At 33.4% G+C, this 23,222-nt stretch overlaps 2 protein-coding genes across 10 annotated transcripts in view; one reads left to right on the plus strand and one right to left on the minus strand.

Annotated features, from left to right (window-relative positions):
- Window positions 1-23,222, minus strand: part of LOC146133404 (uncharacterized) — a 280,938-nt gene that overhangs the window by 99,866 nt on the left and 157,850 nt on the right. The window lies entirely within an intron of this gene.
- The window catches only part of LOC146133411 (epidermal growth factor receptor-like), a 49,948-nt gene continuing 32,445 nt past the window's right edge, over window positions 5,720-23,222 (plus strand). For 4 of the 9 annotated variants that reach the window (XM_083397946.1, XM_083397949.1, XM_083397953.1 and 1 more), the window contains exons 1-16: window positions 5,720-6,082; window positions 6,440-6,541; window positions 8,518-8,666; window positions 10,489-10,738; window positions 11,128-11,259; window positions 11,553-11,651; window positions 11,978-12,111; window positions 13,012-13,150; window positions 13,480-13,587; window positions 14,245-14,380; window positions 14,742-14,777; window positions 16,990-17,115; window positions 17,482-17,600; window positions 20,875-21,000; window positions 21,620-21,815; window positions 22,840-22,929. In XM_083397946.1, the coding sequence (XP_083254072.1) occupies window positions 6,001-6,082; window positions 6,440-6,541; window positions 8,518-8,666; window positions 10,489-10,738; window positions 11,128-11,259; window positions 11,553-11,651; window positions 11,978-12,111; window positions 13,012-13,150; window positions 13,480-13,587; window positions 14,245-14,380; window positions 14,742-14,777; window positions 16,990-17,115; window positions 17,482-17,600; window positions 20,875-21,000; window positions 21,620-21,815; window positions 22,840-22,929 (2,024 nt within the window). In that variant the 5' untranslated portion in view covers window positions 5,720-6,000. Of the gene's footprint in view, window positions 6,083-6,439; window positions 6,542-8,517; window positions 8,667-10,488; window positions 10,739-11,127; window positions 11,260-11,552; window positions 11,652-11,977; window positions 12,112-13,011; window positions 13,151-13,479; window positions 13,588-14,244; window positions 14,381-14,741; window positions 14,778-16,989; window positions 17,116-17,481; window positions 17,601-18,748; window positions 18,875-19,433; window positions 19,554-20,874; window positions 21,001-21,619; window positions 21,816-22,839; window positions 22,930-23,222 lie in introns of all 9 variants that reach the window. The other 5 variants (XM_083397947.1, XM_083397948.1, XM_083397954.1 and 2 more) reach the window with 5 other exon arrangements.

Genomic DNA, 23,222 nt, shown 5'->3' on the forward strand with positions numbered 1-23,222 from the left:
AACTTCAAGTCAAGTCATTTCACATCAAAAATCGTTTCGATTTTATCATTTAACTCAGTAAAGGACTTCAGACAAGTCATTTAAAACAGTGACTTGGAGTGCATTTACGTAAAGCGAAGTCAATGCAAAAATGCCACATATACGTTGCTTATATCTGTTTTGCTATTACAGCCAACCTATTAAATAACCAAACCTAAAACTACAACCTAAAATATCTAATAAAAAGAATAAACTGCAATAAAAACGAGTAAAAAATGGCTTGATCCTATGTTGGTTAAATTTGTCTGCTTCTGAATTGACCGCTTCAAACACCCGTTAAAACTTCAAACACCCGTTTAAACGAAGAGTTACAAAAATGCCTTGTTACTAGCCCCTTGGAAAGTAGTCAACCGTCGCACCATTTTAGGTACCCAGGCGACGATAATGCCGACTGACTCGAGCACCCCATTCCACAAGCGCTTCGATATATCGGACCAAGGAGAGTCCAGTACCTACATCGCACCAGGTAAACTTAAACTTGAGAGGCTTTTTAGCAATAAATTAGTTGTATCAAATACATAGAAGTTCATGTATTATATCGTCGTCAATCCAGCAATTACATCGCACCAGGTAAACTTAAACTTGAGGCGTATTAGCAATACATTAGTTGTAATAAATACAATATAGAAGTCCATATATTATATCGTGGTTGTATATCTGCGCTGTAGTCATACCGGGCAACGATTGAAACCGTAATATTAAGTTCTACAGCACAGTTACACATAATGCAGCTCGAGCGTATAGTTGAAATACTGCTTTACAAAGTTGGTGAAAATTAGACGCTTAAATATATGATGGGCGGTACCCAACTTTTCAAAGTTTTATTTCCCACTACATATAACTTGAGCAGGCGTTACTAAAGTGGGGTACGTGGACTAGATTTAGGGGTCCCCACCTAGTTAAAATTTTATAGTGAATTATGAAAAAAAGGGAAAATAATTTTGTATGACGCCTTCTCCGAACGATTTTATGCCCGCCCTGGCCCACCCAAACAAATTACTATTCAGGGTTTACGTTAAGAAAAACATTAAGAACCCATTTATTAAAAGAAGACATAATTTGGTTGACCGGCCTTATTTATTGCACGCGAATATAACAGTTGCTTCGATCATTATACTCTCGTAGTGATTTGTTTTACACTACTTTTTTGACTGCAGAGTTAAAAAGTGCTTTAGTATCTTTAACACCTTGATTTGTTAACAGAAGTAAACTGTTGCTTACTTAGCTTACTATCCAACAATATGCATCGTATCGCCATTTATTTAAAAATATGGTTACAAACGCCATTCCACTTATTATTAATTTATACATGCTTGTATTTATACACTCCTAACATTTTGTGGAAATGCAGTAGTCTCATAGTGCCTACAAATAACACCTAAATTACTAGCAGTATACGTCTCGTTGTAAATAAAAATGTGTCTAATTAAACCGTTGAAGTTAACACGCCTTTAGTGACATCTAGCGATTTTAGGTATTGATCTTATAGCGACACTGTGCGGTTAGAATAAAATAATAAAGTAATTTAATTTTTTTTTAATCTGATGTTTCGATTTAGTGCAGTATGGAGGCCGGCAGCAAACGCCTTCGAAGAACGACGATTCCGAAGTGTTTGTAAATGAGCAGCGATCTCCTGCAATGAGATCACGACTAGGTTTGTTACATTCAGGTTATAGATACTGAGATTTTTTTGATATGCTTTATGAAAAAACTTAATTGAAAAAAAGGGACCTTTAACCTATTCGTACTTCCTTCGTTTTGAAAATTACAATATCCAAATACCTATTATGAATATAATGGTTCCAGTTTTCCACTGAATCGACCAATGGTTCCCAAAACTGTGGGCCATGACCCAGTAGTGGGCCACGAGACCATTTTCAGTGGGCCATAGAGCTATTTTTGAAAATATTGCAACAATATAATTTCATCCTTACCCTACAGCTACCAATGAAAAAGTTTCGCCAGCTCACATTATCGCGTTTCCAAAAAGTATTCTTTTACAAAATACGTTGACGCCTCGATCAGTGGGCAGGGCTGGTAGTCTTACTTATGTTTTCCCCTATGTAATTAACACGGCAGTGCACTTTTAAAATTCAGTCTGTAGAAAAAAGATTATTCAGTTACTGTTAGATTAAAGTTCGCTTTATATATTAGTCAGGGCGATAAGTCTTATTTGGAAAAATGGCTAAATGACGTACAAAAAAATGTTTACGAACGGCACATGGCGGGCCGCGAACTGTTTTATCAACCAAATTTATGCCACGGAATAAAAAAGTTTGGGAACCACTGAAATAGACCTTACATTTATAGCTTATTTTTCAGTGAAACGACGTAGGAAAAAACAGACCAAAAATAGATCAACAACTAAAAGCCATAATCACACCTAAATCGAAATAGGACTTGACAATAGTCCGAGTAAGATCTAAATAACCGTTCACCGAACCTTAACCTATACCCTTAGCCTAGCACCACCAATAACTCAACCCAGCCCAACTAGGCTACTAACCCAATCATTACTCACCCTAACTATATGGCAAACCGTCCGGTTCTTTAAACGGCAGCACCTAGAATGCTGGTGCCAAAAAAGGCCACACCCAATCGTCCAAAAACCTCATTGTTTCGGTTTTAAATGTTTTGGCGTTTTATTTATAGGCCAATTGTCGTGTATTTGGTTTTAGTATATAGTTTATCTGATAATTTGGTATAAAGTATCTCTAAATATTGTTGCTTTTTGGTCTCATCATGTTCCGCCTCATATTGAAATTTAGTTGTTTATAGAATTAAAACTGCCATTCGATAGTAAAAGCCACGTGTAAGTCGTTGACTACATAGACCAGTGGTTCTCAACCTTTTATGTTTTGTGGGCCCCTTTGAAAGGCTCTCGACCCTCGTGGCCCCCCTTTAAAAAACACCAAGCATTGTGTTTAACATATTTAGTTGTTTTACTTCTTCACGTTAATAACAAATACAGCCATTAATCAACGAATAAATGCACTTACTTCTAAAAATTGTTCAAATAACGCATTTTAATTTAAATTAACTTACTTATAGTCAATACAAATCTTGTTCTTTGACGCCACCTGGTTATTTTTTTTTATCTTCGGCTCTGTTTTGTAGTGAGCCAAGCAAAGTCGCCACATTCGTCGAGATGATTTCTCGATTTTCTTTTATTAATGCGTTACTATTAGCTTACTTGAATGTTAGCCTCAAATGACCTTGCATATTTGAATAACCCTGTAGCGCACTTTATGCATTGTACGATGGAATGTTTTTTTTGCAACTGAACGCCTTTATAGGAAATTGCGAAACCGTTGCACCTGGCATTGCACACTAGTTGTTTGGCTGACAGCATTTGTCTGACACTTGATAATTAGGCAAGGGTATCGGCAAGTAATAATTGGCCGCCCGAAAATACGCTGACGCCGCACTGCATAGCTACGTAATAAAGCAGCACAGTAATTGTTTCGCCACAGCGACAGGCCTATAACCAAACTTGCCAGTCGCGAACGACCAATTAGGCGTAACTTTCCGCGATAAACCGAACAAAAGTGATCTAATATTCTACTTTAAACATCTCTACTGACAAGTCAAAGCACATGTCAAACAAATGGGTTACAAAACGTTACAAGAAACGTTTACAGTCACAATAAAAAACACAAAATTGTAAAAATAGCGACACTTTGGTTTTCCTAATGTCTAACTAGAGAGTTATGCCCGTGGCCCCCCAATCACCGCTTCGTGGCCCCCCAGGGGGGCCGAAGGTCACGGTTGAGAAATCCTGACATAGACCTACTGTTAACAACCTGTTTCAGAAAATAATTTTAGGAACCCTTCAAATCTCTTAAATTGAAGTATATCCGGCGCGTACTTTTATAAATAGCCAAACTCACTTATTAGTACAAATTATTGTTATGAACAATAAACTTTACTAGTAGCCTAAAATAATTTTTGTTAAAAACTGGCCAAAACCATATCAAGTGTTTAACATATTAAAGCATAGATTCTAGAGTTCCAAACAGCCATAAATAAAAAAATAAAAAAATAGCTGATAGAAATTTACGCACAGTCTTCATTTTGAGGTTACCTTCTCGATAACTACTGTTACGATGTAGTGTCAGCTCTGCGCTCCATCCCATCTCGTATCTCCTCCACTGTTTCGGCGTTGGGTAACAACCTTTCCGCCGGCACACCGGCCAATTCTCCCAACACGGCGGCGCCTGCCAACAGGCCGGACGCAATCTACCTATCATTTCAGGATGCGTCCGATTCCATTAGCAGAAGCACCAGTCGACATTCCCGCTCTTCACAAGTTTGAGGAACTGCGTTTGACCTCATTTTGTTCGCCTGCGTTTGTTTTCTGTTTTTTCTTGCGTTTATAATTGTTGAATAATAATATATGCAGAACTCGAAAGTTGTTGTAGAGGTAAAAAACTTGTTAACCAGGTATCCAAATTAAATTACGGACACAGCATCCAAATAAATTACCGACACAGATCGAAAGCTAAAGGGACGCTGACTAAATTGAAAAAAAGATAACCTTTACTAAAAACATTTTTTGTCTGTCTTTTAAATAACTAAAAAAAACATTTTTGTCTGTCTTTTTATTAAAGTTATAAAACGTAATTAGGTTAATAAAATCCGATTTTGAACAAGCAATTTTAAACATCACTAAAGTACTTTATTGAAATGTATTGAACAGACTCTGACAAACGCCTTTAATAAATAACAACAAAAAAACATTTTCTGTAGTAAAAGTTTTATATTAGGTGTTAAATCATTAGACTGCGATTTAGGTTAAGCATCTGTTAAATCATATTAGTTAACAGCACGTTTTTTTAGACTTTTTAACATTTTTTGACTTACCCTAACAATACATAATAGTTCTGAAAAGTTGAATAATTTTAAGCAAAAATTGGCGAAAAACTGCGATTATAATGATTACAACAACACTGTTATCTTCGTTTTAGGATAGCGGAATGCGCTGCAGTCCATAGGTCAAAGTTACTCCCTTTTACTTCAGCCAAAAATAAACCGAGAAAAGAGAAGGCGTAAGAAGATAGAAGATTATGTGTTGGCAGCTTAATGTTATTATCAGGCGCATATTTTCCGTACGCTGTTATCTTCATGCATTTGGTGTGAGTAAGACAAAAACTTATGTTTCATTGCGATAATTTACCCTCATAAAAGACAAAATAGTTAGTCATACGATTAAAATTGACGTAGTCAGGCTCCGGTTTTAGCGGTTACCGGTTATGAGTGTTTTTAAAGTTTTTTTTAATTTTGTTTCGCTGGAAACTTTTTTACGAAGTAAGGTGGGTTATCTAAAATTAAAATTGCGTGTAGTTAAATATAATTGTCAGGTTTATCTTAAATCTATGACCATTTTAAATTTTTAAACTTTAGTCTTTACACAGGTTTAATTTGTTAAAGCTGTAAGTAATTTAAAGAATTCTTACAACACCTTATAATCACTTGAAAGTGTGCGGGTTTGCTGGCATACCTTTGGGGTAAAATTGATAATCTAAGTAAAATTTAATTTCAATGTTGTTTATTTTAATAATAATTTAACCTGGTGTTTCTCTGTCGAAACAGGAGTTTTAATCTTTTTTGTTACATGTCAATGTCTCTATTTTGCTACATTTTTACTAGATTCCACTGCATTAATTACATTGTTTTCAAAATCATATTGCATTTTAGTTAATCATTTGTGTTACAGCTTTGGTGAGCTGTGTATTAAATACTTTCAGTACTGTAAATCAGTAAAATTGCTCAGTTGGCTTCGCTGCGTTGGATAACATTCAAGTGTATTTTATGCTTCGTCCTGTCAAGAGTTGCCAAATCCAAGTTAAAACAGCTTCAATTGTGATGATCCCCGATTCTTCAAAAATCATTTGACTGCCTGGAGCCTTGTTACATCTGTAGTTTGCCCTATTTTCTGTAACTTTCATACACAAACACAATATGCATCTACCAAGCACTGTTTTAAAGATCTGTTTACTATGCCAGTTGCTCCTTCAGTTTACCTGCGAAGCAAAGCCACCTGGTAACTGTTAGTATTTATCAAGCAATAAATTTTCATGTTCCTATTTATTATATTTTCTGTGGTATGCATAGAGCTATTAGTGATTATATGTTGATATTAATTTAAGTTAGGGTGATGAAAATATTAAATTTAATTTTCTGAGTTTCGTTTTTTCATTATTTATTCTGTAACCATTAAAATTACTTCATTGGTCCAACTAAAAATAAAAAGCCTATTACTTAGGTTAATCACCAATTAAAGGAAAAAAATGATTGTTAAAAAAATAACTAAACTTTTGATAACATAAATATTGGACCACATTTTGTAAAATCTCAAAAGTTGTATGTAACATATTTTTTTACAATGTATTTTGTTTAGGTTGTGCTGGAGTGGTGTGTCCAGAGCCGCTTGTATGTTCATTTCCAAAGTCCGCGATTTTCTTGAACAATTCAGCAGTCTGTTGCCCAAAAACCGTTTGTGGTAAGTTAATTTTCATGTTTACCACACAAGATTATTTAAGAATTTTGTTTTGGTTGCTGTAACTTTCCTGTTATGACTAGAGATAGACCAAAATATCGGTTTACCGATAATATCGGACGATATTTGGCTTCTACCAATATATCGGTATCGGTAAATGTAGGCCGATACTTTGGCATATTTTAGTACGAAAATAAGATATCATTTTGCCTGTACAACAAAAAAATTTTAATTAAAAAAATTGGGTTAAAATTAGCATCACACCAATTAATATGCAAAATAGTAGTTTAATGAAGGTATATAAACTCAACAGTATTTGGATTTAATTTCAATTAATTCAAGTTTTGAACATTTTCCAGGTATATAAAAAAATCGGTATTGGTATCGTTGACAAAATTGAAAAAATAGGATATCGATATCAGTTCAAAAAAGTGATATAGGTTGATCTTTAGGTTATGACGTGGTTTCAAACAACATGTTAATTTTGTTATTCATAACAATTTCTATACCTGTGAACAGACAAGTGCCACTCTAAATAAACACCACAATTATGCTAGCAATTACGAGCTTGCTTTGACAGGACAATTTTATCGCGGGCAGCTGGAGAGGCATAATTAAAATCAAACCCACATATTAATTTACCTACCTCAAACGATTTGGAAAACTTTCAATTTTACAAAGTCAGTTTTTCACTATAGGCAATTTAAATAAGGCTATCTGAATTTGTTTAAAAAATGATTTTTTTAAATTTTTTAAATTAATGTTTATCTGATTGATGTGTTACATATTTAAATGTTATATTTATAAACTAAAAGCAAGGTAATTTTAGTTGGTCGTACTGATAAGTTTATCAAAATAAATTCTTTTTTCTTTAGCTCGAACATAAAAAGCAAAACCCAAAAAAATGATGTAATATTGACAAAAACTGAAAGTAGTAATGTGATAGGGATTGCTTAAGAATTAACAGCATATCTCTTATATCCGTTGTAAACCATAGCATAAAACTTCTTAGTAGCCGGTAAAAACTTTCTAAGACTTCCCCTTTATGCTATTTCCTGTGCGTATGCCCTATTCATCTTGTGACCAGCGGATATACTGCAAACTTTCTAAAATGAAACGTGACCTTTGGCAATGTTTTATGTTAGGGCATTAAAGTTAACAGTGAGCTGAATTTAATGGATCTTACTCCTATTTGCTCGTCCACATTTTTAATACAAAGTCTTCATTAAAATATTGAAAGTTGCTTGACCCAATGGTAAACATAAATAAAATTTCCGTTCTTTGTTTTTATTAGTCAGTATATATTTTGATTTTCAAATTTTGTACCATATATATACAGCTACAAGGAAAAAAAAACAACTTTTCAATTAAGGAATGAAAGTAAATTTCTGAAAAATATTTTTCCTCAAGCTTAAGGTTTCCTTAAATAAAAATCTATATATAACTTAAATTACAAAATTTTCCACATGCATAAATATAAAATTTAAGCAACCTAATAAACTAGTGTACATTTCAATATAGATGATTTTTGGGGTTTCTGTATAGCTCATTGCCAGAAGAAACAAAACTTTGCATTTATTCTTGGCCAATAGAACATAGTACAGATCGACCAATATCAATTTTTTAGACTGATACCGATTTTTTCCAATTTTGTCAACTGATACCTTATACCAATTTTTTTTAAATACCTGATATATGTTCAAAACTTGAATTAATTGAAAAAATAATACAAATAACGTTTTAGTTTATATTCCTTTATTAATTATTATTAAAATATTATTTTACATATTAACTTGGTGTGATGCTAAAACCCAATTTTTTTATTAAAAAAGGGTAAGTTGTTCGTTGTACTGGAAAAATGAAAACATTGCCGTACACAAATAACGGCCAACGTATCGGCCTACATTTACCAATACTAATATATCTGTCTATCTCTAGAACATGTTATAACAATTTGATTTGACACATTTGTGGTTTAGTTTGCGAGGGCACCCAATCGCGAACCTCATCGGACAACAATCAAAATCGGCAGCTGGAAAGCCTGGCAAAACGCTACACCAACTGCACTCTAGTGGACGGAAACTTAGAACTTACGCACCTTACATCCAGTCAAATCGATTTCACTAAGGTCAGTCCAAGTATTTTTAACGGCAAACTGTATATATAATATATCTTAAAATTTATAACAGAGTGTGAATGTACAACATTATTGTAAAAAGCATTGAAGCACTTTATGGTCACTGTTTTTCAATGATTTGTCTTGCTTTCAATTTTTGAAGACAAGCTGACTGGACTTGGCTTAGTCATCGGATCAAATGCCTTCACCTACACTTAAGTGTTTTATTAACAATTTATTATCAATTTGTTTGGCTGAATAATTTCTAAACCTTTGCGTGTATGTAGTTAAATTGTTCTTATTTACGGTTTTCAACATTTTATGGTAAAAACTGTATACCTTAACTTGTTATGACAATAACTTGGATTAGGACATTCAATTAATTTACAAATTATTTGACTGGGGCATAAGTCATTTTAAAATACATTGTTTATAAGTTTATAACACTGCTTTACATGAATAAAATGAAATCAGTTTACAAATATTAGCTGTACAGTGCTGGTAGTGGTGTTGTTTCCTTGGTTTTTAATTACATACAAAAGATGATTAACTGCACTAAAAATTTAGATATGTTTTTTAAGTATGATTGTATTTTATAAATACCAATAGAAGACTTAGTGTTATACCTAGATCCTAATAAGGGTAAAATCGAGGAATTCTGACAATTGGCAGATAAGAATTGAGTGAGTCAGACTGCCCCAAATTTTTGTTTTGGAACCCGATATGCTACAACACACCCAGTTGTTAGGACTTGGATGAAAAGCATTTTTGCCTAAATGAGAGGCATTGCCTGATTGATTGACCTGGGGATTATTTAACCCATCTGGTTCAAAAAATGTAAAATAGTAAATTTCAGTTATTGGCAATGTGGGTCATTGGACTTTATTTTATTTTTTTTCATTGGACTTTATGTTATTTTATTTTTTTTATTTTTTGGCGATAATAGTTTTTACCCTCCAGGTTTTTCACTGTATGATGTCAGGCTTGCACAAATTAGTATAGTGGTTTTCATTAACAAGCCAAATTTCACCTTATCGGCTTCATGTGTGCACTAAAATACTATGCAAAGCGAGCTAATTCATTCAGTGTGTACTGTGCATACACTGGACGTGTCCTAAGTGTTTGGCCCAGCCTTCTCAGTATTATTCTACAGCATTAGCGTTCGGTCATTGTGGACCTAAAGGTGTGTGGTTTATGAAAAACTTCACAAACCCTGTCCCTGTTTAATGAGATTGATGGAACAGATTTTTATCTTTCCTATTTGAAAATGTGTGCAATATTGCCTGCTTGAAGTCTTGTTTTTATTGCTAATGTATATTTGAAATGACTTTTCCAAATCAGGATTTGTGGAAGCAAAATTAATTAAAAAAAAATAAATCAACTGCCTTTTGGTTTAAATGCAAAGTTTTTTAGTGAATTTAACAACCCCCCTTTTTTGGTTTTATTGTGTTTCAACATTCAGCCAGTGAATTGGCTAAATCAGTAATCACCAAACAAAGACAGGTCTTATATCTTCCAATCTGCCACAAATTGTCTCAAAGCTGCAATGTACAGTTGTTTTTAGTCTAAAATTTAAAATATTGGTCAGATTGAAATCTAATACAAATTTGCATAAATTTTTTAACATCAATTTCATTAAAGGTTTATTTTTAAATAAACCTTTTTAGGTATGTTATTTTTTTCAAGTCGTTCTATTATTTAAAAATCAAGTCTATAAAACGCAACACAAAGTTTTATATTTACCTCTGATTGTGTGTTGTAGAATTTATCCAGCCCTTCATAATAACACTTGGAAACCCCTGATCTAAACTTGCCACATTTTTTTATTTTGCAGCATATCGAACAAGTCACTGGCTACGTGCTAATCTCGCGCGTTTACGCCGACTACATAGATCTGTCTTCTCTTCAACTTATTAGAGGCCATAAAAGATACATGGAGAGCAACATCGCCTCCCATTGTCCGACCAAACCGATCGCCAGAAATCAAACAAGCAACCAGTATGCACTCTATGTGGAGCTTTGCGACGATGCCTCTACGAAGCCCACAAGCTACTTGAAAGAGTTGCTGCTGCCTAATCTGACAGGTACATGATAAAAAGCCATTTTTTAGCCATTTTATTGTGCAATTGCTCATGGTATAAATGGGCTATTTTGTGACAAATAACTATGAATGATATGTGAGATCTACAAAAATTGAACCAGGGTAGCAATACATAGGTGTCAAACTTCAAGTAATTGAAAGTGCCAAGTTTTTTGCAAATGGTTTATTTTAAATTGAACAAATTGGTATTTTGTTGAAATCAGCATTTATTCTTTATATATAAAGAAAATAAATAACATTTTTAATACTTCACGATTTGGTTTGCAATATTCAAGATACAGACTAAAACAAATCCAAGACATGTGCCGATTTCAAATGTCTAGTTATGAATTTTAAATTTCTTAATGACTGTTTATTCTTAAAACATTGCAGAAATTTCGGCTGGAGATGTAATGTTCAACAAGAACAGTCTCTGTAACATGGACAAGATCCTTTGGAAAGAGGAGATTTTCCACGATCCTAAAAATCAGCAGTTTTTCGACCAGAATCTTCATTTTAGGCCATGTTAGTCACTTGGTTTCAGATAACTTTTTTTTTGACTAAAGTACTAAAACTGTTCTGTTTTACCTTAAAATTGTTTTTGGCTTAAATAACTCTGTAAATAACTATAAAAAGTCACTATAAAATATAATGAAAGTCACCAGAGTCCAAAAGTGGCTGAACTATATTAATTTTTTGATTCTGGTTAGAATTACCTGTTTGTATATTGTATTTTGACTTTAAATTATAGTGCTTTGTAATTGTACTGCAAAAAAAATCATTAAGAATGAGGTAATATTCCACTTTGTTTGTTTTAGGCCCAAATTGTACCCAGTGCCCCAGGGTGAAGGTCAATAGCACCCATACAATCCCCGGACCTTGTTGGGGCAGTGGATCAGTTGACAAGTGCCAAATAAGTAAGTTTAATATTAAGATATCTGTGCACATTTTAAATAGTTTCGCTTGTTGGTTTAGTTCAGTAATTTTATTCAAATTTGTAGCATCTGTTTTTCTACTAAGAGCGAGACAAACATTTTTTCATGTTATGTTATGATGATGGTATTTTTTGATTTAGGCCTTCTAACTGTTTAGATTTTTATTTTCGTTTTAGTATGATTGATTGCTCAATATTATTTTATTTTGTTTGACTGTTTATTAATGTAATGGTAGTTACAGTTCAATATTCAAAGTGGCATTGTCGCCGTTGCAACATTTATTCTTACTTAAGTTATTTTTCCCCCAGTTACAAAGTCAAACTGTACCTACTGCGGAGGTAATACTCGCTGTAACCGGGCTGGAACTTGCTGTAGTGAGCTGTGCGCTGGTGGATGTATGTTGGCTGTTGATTCTGATGCTAAAAAGTACAAAACCTGCCATGTAAGTTTGTCAAAACTAAAAAAAAAATTTTATGTAAATAAACCGAAGTTATAAAATAAAATTATTTTTGTACAATTCTCAAAAAAAACTTTTTAAATAAACAAAAACTGAATTTTTTAAAAATAAGGAATTGGTCTGTAGATTCTTTTAAATTTGTTTATGTTCTGCTGCAAATCTCACGATTTTTTCCTGCTTTGTTTTTTAAGCAGTTCCTTAAAATCTGATTCTTGACCTTAGTATGGAATCCTAAAAAGGTTGTGCTCATAGACTTAAATGGATTGCAGCCGTTGTTAGTGATTCAGTCTTTTGCAAACATTTAAAACATACAACATTAAAAATTCCAAAGTGTCTGTAAACAATGGCATATGTTGTTTTGCGTTTATTGAGCCACAATCAATAAACTCAACTTTGTTTGTTTATTAAGTTGCAATCAATGAGAAAGAAAATACAAACAAAGCCTTTTAAGTGGTCTCTTGGTTAAAGCAAACACAAATTTGTTTATTTTTATCGTTGACTGGCATGTCTTGGAAGTTTATCCTTGGTTAGGCTATAAATTTGCAGAAGTTTTTATCAAAAAAAATATATTTAGGCAAATTATTAATTACGAGATCGCAATTTTGTGAAACATATCAACTTAATTGCAAAAAATTAAAAATATTTCATTATTTGAAAAAAAATGTTTGCTGTTAGGTGTTACTGTTTAAAAGAGAGTGGTAAATAAATGCTGTTTTTACTCTTTTAAATAAAGTAGTTCAAAAAAATATAAAGGTAATATGCAACTAACTTAAAATAAATAATTCTACCCATTAAAAACAAAATGTGTCTGATTAAAATGACTCTATTTTTTGACATTGTTTAACATGTACAACATATTAAAGTTCTCCATTTTGTGTGATAAAGGCTTGCCGTAAAATGAACAACAATGGCCAATGCGTCCAAATCTGTCCCGATGGAACCAAGATGAACCCAGACAGCGCTGAGATTCAAAAAGAAAACACCACATTTCAGTTTGCTCGCTACTGTGTAACACAGTGTCCAGGTGATTGAAAACTGTTACATGGCTTTATTTCAATGTTTTGAAGTTACTCAATTAAAATCTCCCTTTTAAAAACAAATAAAGGTGGCAATCTTGATAATAACTATTTGCATTTGAAATGTTTAGAAGATTCTTAATTTTAGTTAGAAGCTGAATTTGCAAACTTTTTTTCACTATTTTAATGATGCCCTGCAGCAATGTTTTTGACAGAACTATTAAAATTTAGATTGATAACACTCTGTAGATTTTACAGGACTTTACCATAATCAATAATAATTTATTTTTTTAACAAGCTTAGCAAGCACTGAAGTCTGTGACTTTTTATTTTACAGAAAATGTACCCCAAACTGGTCGTTACTGCAAGCGATATTGTGAACAAGGAACTTTTGACTACGGCGATAACAAATGCACCCCTTGCAAAACCAAAAACTGTGAAAACAGTAAGAGCAAAATAGATGTTTTAACTAGCTTCTATATAAATTTATGAAACTGGGCTGTAATGATGCTTTCTGTAAGTAGAAATCTAGTATTTTGCATTCTTTGTACTGCTCAATGACTATTAATATGGTAAAGTTTTTATCACTATAGTTATTTATATATAACTTATAATGTAATGGTGCCATTCTTGGCTAAAATTTGCATTGTACATTTGCTTGTTTGTCTATTTCACACTATTTTTAACACACATAGAAGTCATGCCATGTCTATGTTTCTCTATGCAATATTCAATTTTCTTGGCCTAAAATCTGTTTCAGCTGTCTGTAAACATAGCAAGATTTAGTCTCTTGTAGTGTATACACCGGTGTTTTGTAACCAAAAATACTACACAAACAGTCCTTTGTACTTTCTCTCCTGCAAAATTATTAATGGTCATTTGCAGGGAGCTAGCCATTTGTAAGGCAGTATTTTTTGAAAGGTGAAGTAATCCACACTTACCTTGCAAGCAACTTCATGTTTGCACAGCGCCAATATGACAGTGCTAAATTCGCTGACCAAAAAGACTGAATGGCTTATTGAAGAGTTGTGGTGCATGGATCGCTTTTTAACAACCACAAAGACCACCCAGCAGTATTTATTTCAGTTTTCTTTTTTTTCAGTTTGCTATGGTTTGGGTGTCAATCACGGGCCACTGAAAAACAACAAATGGATAGATGCGTCAAACATTAAGTACTTCAACAAAAACTGTACTATTATTGAAGGAAGCCTTTTGTTCATCAAACTCACTTTCAAGGGGTATGTTAAATAAGCCAATTTTTAAAGCTATTTTAATATATATATATATATCAGTATTTTAAATACTTTGTGTAATTATTGCTTAGTGGAATCGTGAGGCCAAGAAAAGATATTTTTTTGGCAACAGGTTGTTATTCTCCTAATTATATTTTGGTTTGGTAGGATGAATATATGTTTTTTTAATTGTATTATGTTTATTAAACAAACTGTTTTAATAGAAACTTATTTTGTTTTATGTTTAAGTATAACACATTTAGATTTGTCATAATTAACCACTAACCAAGTGTTAAGTTTCAGTGATACTGAGTTTCTAGTTATTTAAACCATTTTCAACATTTCAAAAAAACTTTTTCTTCTAAAGAAGTGTTCTGCCAACTACATCTGGAAACAATGAAAGGTTGTAACAAAGCGCAGTTATTTTTTGCTGCTGGCCAATAGGAAATGTCATGCAATTTTTTTGATTTTAAAGTAAAAAAAGGTGGATTGAAAAAAATGGAGTTATGTACATTAGACGACGGAGATTAACCACTGGCTTGCAAAGTGTTCATTAAAATCAATTTCCAGAAATCTTTTTTCGGTCCACCTTTTTCGGAAGTAAATTGCTGTTACACATGTTTGACCTTTGCAGCTCGCCACGATTTGTCAAGTGAAGAACTTAGCATTTTTTTCAATGTTGCATTGCTGGCGTTTCGGTTAAGCGCATAACTTTTTATTGTGGCGCATTTCTGTTGTTTCTGCTGCTGGCTGAGCACAACAACACACATTGTTTTTCTTTCGCAAGCACCTGTGGCCTAGTTTTGGTCGCACAATGATTTGTACAAGACCAGTTACTAGCTATCGAAGCATACATGGCTCGATTTCATGCGACAGCATATGGGACGTCTGAGCTGACTACATATTACGTGCAAAAGATTAGGATTTTTTAGACTCTCACCCAACGCAGGAAGCTATTGACAAGCAGCCTTGTTAAGCCACATGCCTCAGCTTGCTGTTGCACGTTTTCAATCCCCTTTCTTTTTCTGGACAGCATTTTGCAGATTAGACGTTTGTGATGAAATGACTCAGTCAATGTCTGCCAACTAGATTCCATAATAAACATGGTCATTACATCAGGTACTCTCTAAGGCAGGGGTGGGCAACCTTTTTAACACAAGGGCCAGTTAGAAAATGTAATGCTTACAGGAGGGCCACACATCAAATAAACACTAATTCATATTTTGAGCATTTATTAGAAAAACTAATGAGCTACTAGCTGCAACTACGACAGTTTTGTCAGTGCTGTCTATTGTGAAATGGGAAATACCTTTTCCTACAATTTCAATGACGCCTTTCTTGTACGGATCGGCTCAGTTAATTAACAGCCATAATTCAAAACCAGCTGTTAAACATAACATCTCAGTCAATATGCGTGGCAAAAGTCTGTTACACCTTGACCCTACCAGATAAGTGTAATTGTTGCAAAACAATTATTTATCATAACAATGTGACACAAGTAAAACACTTTATGAATGAAGATTGTTGTTATTTTGCTTCCCATTCGAGTTCAACTGCATTAGTGTAGTGGTGTAGCTTATGGGTTACATCGCACTTCAAACAGGAAACTGATAGAGCAAAAGTTCCAACATGGTGCACGCTCAAATGCTCCTTATTTAGGGAAAAATAGCTGAAAGAAGGTAGAGGGCCGCACAAAAAATGGAATAGGGCTTCACGTTTCCCACCCCTGCTCTAAGGGCTTATACTATCCGAAGACAAACTTTAACTAATCTGAATTTTCTACATATATAATTTTTTGTTTATGGCCAACAGCCAAGGGCGTTGCATAGTACAAAACAAGTTATCCTATTTAAGAGTTTTGCTGTATTTTACTCTAACTATCAGTTTGGCTGTTTCTTTTTTTCTGTTTTGGTTCTTCCTTTTGATTTCTATTTTTGTTTCCCTCAAATATTTAAATTGTTTATCTGATTTTATGCTACCGACATAAAAAAGATATTATGGGATGAGCATTAAGAAAAGAAAAGCATTTCTATTTGGTAGCAGTTACTTAGCAAATTTTAATAACCAAAGGTGTTATTATTAACTTTAAGTGTCCGAGAGTCTTTGGGTGTATTAACCCTAGTTACCTTATGCCTGTTACTTTTATTTGTTTTTTTGTTTTTTGCTTTTTATTTTATTTCCCTTTGGCGCTTGAGCTAATGCCATTTTGTTGATACATACTGTTTGTTTGGAACACAGTGGCTAGGGTCATGGTCAATAGATTTTTGAAAAACAATCTTTAGCCTTTGCATACCATTAGCTGACTGACAAAAGAAATATATATTTTTGAAACACACCAACAACAAATTTATTATTTTGCAATCAATTCTGAGCGAACAGTTTCTGATAGAAATTAGTAAAAAAACAGCTACTAAAATTGTAATGTTTTTTTATTATTTATGTTGACTGTAAGTTTAAAAGATCTACTGTGATATAAACAAAATAAATATCTGTTAATAAAACGTGATAGTTGAAGCGTGTTTCTTCAAAATTACAAGTGATTTTTAGCACCTTTAAAAAGGTTTATGGGTAAGTTTATGTGTGACATGTCTAATTTTATATATATTTGCCAACAGAGATCAGTACTGTAAGATTGGTCAGCTTGCCTTGGATGAAGTTAGGGAAAGGTTCCAAAATGTACGAGAGATTACTGGATATCTTTCGGTTGAGTTTTGGCAATATCAGGATCTTTGCTTGTTCAAGTAGGTCTTTGATATCTGAATATAGATTTTATCAGTCCAAACACTCCTGAAATCCATCAAACAACTCCACAAAGAGTGTTTTTTGTGCACTTATAGACATGCCAACAAATCAAGATAAAACTTAGTTGTCCCTTATAGTTTTTTTAATCTGTATGTGTGCTTATATTAGTATTTAAAATGCGGCTTCCTTTACTAAATAACTACTAATTTATACTGCATGCCTGTTTGTAAACTGTATAAAAGTGTTAAAAAAAAATTATTTGACCTAAAAGTTATTTGTATGTTTAAGCTTGGCATTACAGCAGTCATGTTAGATTTTTTTTTTTAAATACAATTTGTTTATTCTTTTTTGTGTTTGATTTGTAGAAACTTACAGAGAATCCGTGGTAAAGAGTTAAAAGAGCAACGTTACGCTCTAATTGTCTACACGGGCAGCTACAACCTACATCAGCTTTGTCTCAATTCTCTCACTAAAATTGACAACGGTATGTTTACAACTTTACAAACCATAATATACATGTGAAACTGCCGGATTCTTACATGTAGAAACTTGTGTCATTTAATTTGGTTAGTTGCTGTATCTTGAATAATACACATGTTATTTCTAGTTTTTGTGTATTATTGTGGAGTAGCTGTATTCCAAAAAAATCTTACTATTCGTCATTGTTATTAACAGGCAAATGCATTCATGAAACAAACCTAACTAGTGCTTTGTTTTGATTTAAATGTTTGAAAATGTTGTCTGTTTAACAGCATAGATTCCATGTAATCAACAGAAGTTGTTTAAAAACCATTTCAATATTTAAAAATCCTACCAAGTCATGCATTTCCAATTTTTAAAATCAATTACCAAAAACAACACTTAAATATCAGCCATTCAAGTGCCAGCCAATGGCTGTACACAAGTAACTGCCAAACATCAATTAGTGTTTTGTTGTTACTCCCCCAGCGCACTCTTGTGTGTTGTGATTTCTTAAGGTTAGCTCGCAGTTGTAGTAATGAGCCGACTCCCACTCTGTGAAAATCATCCTACACCCTAAAGTTTCCTGTGCGCCTTTCTGAGAATTGTTATGTCCGACCAGAACACTGTGCTTGGAGACATGAACTAATGGGGCCATGCTGCGAACAACACCAGTCATTATTTACCTTTTCCATTTGCTCAAAGGAAAATTTTACTTTATAAAGGACTTTACAAATTGTAGTTACATAGTCGTTTAGTGAACCAGAAATTTGATAGCTGCATACAAGCAATCTTGGTGATTTTTTTATTTTAATGCGAATATCAGGCAAAACATATACTTTTTTAACAAGTCGGAAAAATAAATTTCTAAAAACTTCCTTTGCCAAGCACCAAGTTTGTCAATAAAAGGCTTTTTGTAGTTTTTTTTTTGTAGGTTGAAGTATTATTAATTCATTTCATTTGTAATGTATAAACACAACTTGAAAAAGTTGAACAGTTTTAAACACGGATACATGTCTCATTAATAAACCACTTACCACTTGACATTGACAATAATTATTGTTTAAATATGGCCCTGTCTGCTGTAAACATTACTCAGGCACAAGTGAAGGCTGACATTGCTGTGAAAGTCAACAAACCTAATTGAACTTTTGTTTGCTGGTAACCTGTCAGGTGGTGCTCTCATTTACTCTAATCCCTACCTCTGCCACATCAATACAATTGACTGGCAGCGGGGTATACTGCATCACAGTACGCATTTCGAAAACCTCATCGAAGAGAATGGCAAATTTCCCTGTTGTGAGTCTAAATGGGATTCAGTTGTAATAACACTACTTTGCAGTTGTCCACTAGCAAAGTCGTTTACTAACACAATTTTATTTTCTGGTGTCTTTTATTTTAATTGGGTTTGAACAGGAAGGTAAAATACCTCAACTTGCTTTTCCTGATAAAACTAATGCAATGGTTGGTAAATTTCCAACATTATATCGCTATATAGTGTTTATTTTGTAGACCACTAGATTTTTTGATAGTGTTGCAATTTGAAACTGGTGTATATGTATAGTCCAAATTAAATCTTGTGCTGAATGCACAAGACTGTACAGAAGTAGGTTAACTTTTGGTATATATATGTTAAAAATGGTGATTTTTGTTTTTTTATGTTTTTTACCTATTGTATAGTTTCCTGTTAAAGAATCAAATACAAATATTGCAGGAATAACATATGATTTTTTCAGGTGCATCAACAATTTTTTGTTTTCCGTTTTTTCCTAACCCTGACAGATTTTTTATTTTTTTTAGTTACGTTAACAGTCCAGAGGCTTACAAAAGTTATGTTGTCTGCCCTTGTTATTTTCAGGAGTCGCGCATATTTTTCAAAACATCCGACTCTGTTATGCTAACACAATTGACTGGCTGCCAATTACAAACGCCAGTGATGAGTTTACGATCGCTCAGAACCAGGCCCCATCCACTTGTTGTAAGATTTCCGCTAGATTTTGATCACGTTTCAGTTGTCGTTCGGTTCAGTTTGCTTGGATTTTCTGTTGTTTCAGTTGTTCGTTAGTTGCCATGTTTTCCGTTGTAAACCTACATTTGTCTTGTGTGATGGAAACTGTTCGGTGAAAATAGAGAATGCATTTCGAGTTCGCCATATTTTGACACCAGGAAATATAGCAGAGTGTGATTTCCAAGTCAAAATTTAAAAAAATATTTAGATCAAAAACTGGGATAATCAAAGTAAAATTTAATTGCTAGTGTCAAAAACAAGTTTCTAACAGTTTGGCACACCACTTAACCCACTGTTTGGGATGTTTTTGTACTATTTCTACAAAGCAAGAAGGAACACTCAAACTTAACCTTTTCATTGGTAATCCATCAGTGACAATGGTTTTTCTATTTTTCTATTTACAAAATATCAAAAGCCTTACATTGTCGTCAAGCAAGTACTGTAATCCTCCTACAAAAACGGAGAAACGCTTAATAGGGATAATGCCAGCCTATGGAGTCACAATTACCTACAATTGGGGTCCGTATATAATAAGGGGTAACCCTCTGTTTGATATATCACATGTAAAACCCATCCTTGGTAACAAACCATATATTTTGACTGTATCTTTCAAGAGTTTTTGATGGATTGTTTTGTGTGGCATAGAGCATGCCCATCCCGGATGGTAATTACCTGTGATATTTCAATGTTTCCCTGTGTTTCGTCTGTTAATAATCGATACTCAATGTTTTGTGCGTCACTGCCTACGTTTTTCACTGGAACCTGACGGTTACTCAACTGAAAACTTAGAAAATGAATGTTTGCTTATCGAATAACAAATCAATGCTAAGCATTAGTGACAGCTATTTTGTGTTTATGGGAAGTGGTTTTGTATTTTCCTTGAAATGAAAACCTGTACTGCCATAATATAGTAGGATATAAAATGTTAAAAGAAAACACAATAAAAGGTAATGCAAATTGTAGCACTACCTAGGAAAAGAAATATTGATTTGTAAAATTTAAAGGTGTAAAACTATGACACAAATATATGCTTTAAAAGAGCATTTTTTTATATTTAAACGGTTTGTCTAAATTTAAGAGTCAAAACTTAATAAGAATTGTGCTTTGCATAAAATTCTCTGTCAATAAAACTCACGTTTGTTTAAATAGTCTCAGCAATGACTGATAGGTGTAGGATAAATCAAAACTTTTTTAATTTTCATAGCAGTGCTGATTTTTTCTTTCTCACCATTATTATTTGCTGTTATTATGTTATTTTGTTGCCTGCATGCTTTTTTGTTGTCTGTACCAGGAAACGGACATATCTACAAAAACCCTTACCTTTGCCTGACCAATGAGATTCAATGGGAAGGGATTTATAACCATTCAAAACAGTACACCACAGTGAAGAAAAATGGCAAAAAGGGCTGTACAGATGGTAGGAAATCGATAACTTATTTTAATTTACAGTGCCTCTTTATCAAACCAACAAAACAGCAAATTGTCTTGATAGGAGTTTTTTGCATGTTTTATGTAAAAAATATCCTTGTTTAATTTTTTTAGTAACTTCTTATATGTTTTTGCATGCTGTATTGGCTTTTGATGTTTATATGTCTACGTGCTGTTGCTGATAGCATTTTGTTTGGGGTTACATGTGTTAGGGAAGGCTACATTCCTTGTATTGATAGCCTTTTATCTTAAGTATAATGTAGCCGTTGAATGACTGAAGCCAGACAAGAATCTGATCTATGCCTAAGGGTATTTTTCTCACACTTAGAATTAAGTTGTCAAAATGTTTATAGATGAACAAATAACTTTGTTTATAGATTAATCAAATAAAGATCTCAAATTTGCATGAAGTTGCATTCATAGTATTAGGCAAGTTAACTTATATATATTAAATAGTTCCCACAAATAAAAAAAATCATTTCCTCTTTAGTATATTTTCTTGTCATTGGGGGTTATATAAAATAAAGAAATTCCAGAACATAGTTAGTGTGTAGGTAGACAAGAAACAAACACCAGATAAATTTGGACAATTTTTTTGAACTATTTAGCCAAATGTAACGACAACTGTGCCTCGGGCTGCTGGGGCCCTGATTCGACCCAGTGTCAGAGCTGTAAGTTCTACGAGGATTACACCAACAGCGATGGAAACTTTACTTCAAAGTGGATTCCCGACCCTAAAACTGGACTTAATATGCCCGGCTACAATCAGACCAATTGTGTCACTGAATGCAATTTTACAAAAGGGTGAGTTATCAATTTTTTTGTTTGTATCTGTTTGTTTTTATGAAAGTTATGAAGTTGTATAAAATGCTGGCAAATTTCTTGCTGTTTTAAACCTTTCGATGAATGGTAGAATTTTCATTTTGGTACCGATGGGTGTAAAAGTGTTTTTCAGAGGTTTGTGAAAGAGCTGTTTTAAACAATGTTTTTCTTACTTTAACCCCAAGGCTGTCACAGGTGTGGCATGAAGAATTTTTTTAAATTTGCATGTTTTTTAAACTATGTTTAAAAACAAGAAAATGCTAAAGTTTTAAACCAATTGAAACAACACCAGTATAATACTTTTAAACAAACCCAAATGTAGAAATGTCAAAGTTAACCATTGCAAGTAAAGTTAAAAATTTTGCTGCTTATATTCAGTAGACATCAACTATCGGCCCAACCCCTCAAGCTATCCTAAAGCTTTCAGTCCAAGCAGTTTTATTCAGTGAACCTGTATCATCCCTAAACACCCCTTATTCAATCTTGCCATTGCTGTTCCTATTTAATTTTCTTTGAACACTGTCTCGCCATCAGCGTGTCCACTAACACAACAAGGTTTTCTTTAAAGCCGCAAATCTTATTGTGCTGCGATGATGCGATGAATTATTAAACACGCTCATTGTTGTCGGATGTCACCTTCCTAATTTTCATTTTTCCACTTGCAATTCATCTGATTTTTTTTGTATTTGCTAATAGAGCATTTTAAAACACAGTATGTAGGCTTTCTTTTTTAAACATATTTTTAGAATTTTTCTTAAATACCTTTTTGAAACTAAAAATATATGACAATTTGTTTTACAAGCTTGTTTTTGGCGCTCATTGCTTTTGAGAAATTAATGTTTAGGAATTGTGTGGAACTATGACCGATTTTTTCGGTATCTATTTTATTCCTTATGACATATTTTCTAGACACTGCAATACATTTAATTACCTTTAATTTCATTGCCATGTAGATTGTACTATTTGCTCTTAAGAGTAATTTTAATGCATGTTTCCACTTTTTTAGAGTTTATGCAACAACTGACATGAAGTGCTATCCTTGCCACCCGGAATGTAAACAGACATGCAATGGACCAACTGCATTTAACTGCACCAAGTAAGAATAATTTAGTGCTTTAATTTTTTTTTTCTTGGCTGAACCCTCCTTAAAGCAAATATTGACCGTCATATTATTTGCGTTTTATTCTTTTTTCACAATCCTGTCAAGCAGCAGGGTTGTGTTGCATGAGGATCGTACCTCGCTGGTCACCAAACTGATATAAGGGGACCCCCCCTTAAGCAAACAATACCGCATTGTTTGATAACAACGCGCGTTTGTCATTGTTGTAAAGACGCTGCAAATATTATTATCAATAGGAAATAAACACGCCGCAGTGTTAATCATGTTGG

Source organism: Ascidiella aspersa, chromosome 9 (assembly GCF_963924565.1).
Source record: "Ascidiella aspersa chromosome 9, kaAscAspe10.2, whole genome shotgun sequence".
Lineage (NCBI taxonomy): Eukaryota > Metazoa > Chordata > Ascidiacea > Phlebobranchia > Ascidiidae > Ascidiella > Ascidiella aspersa.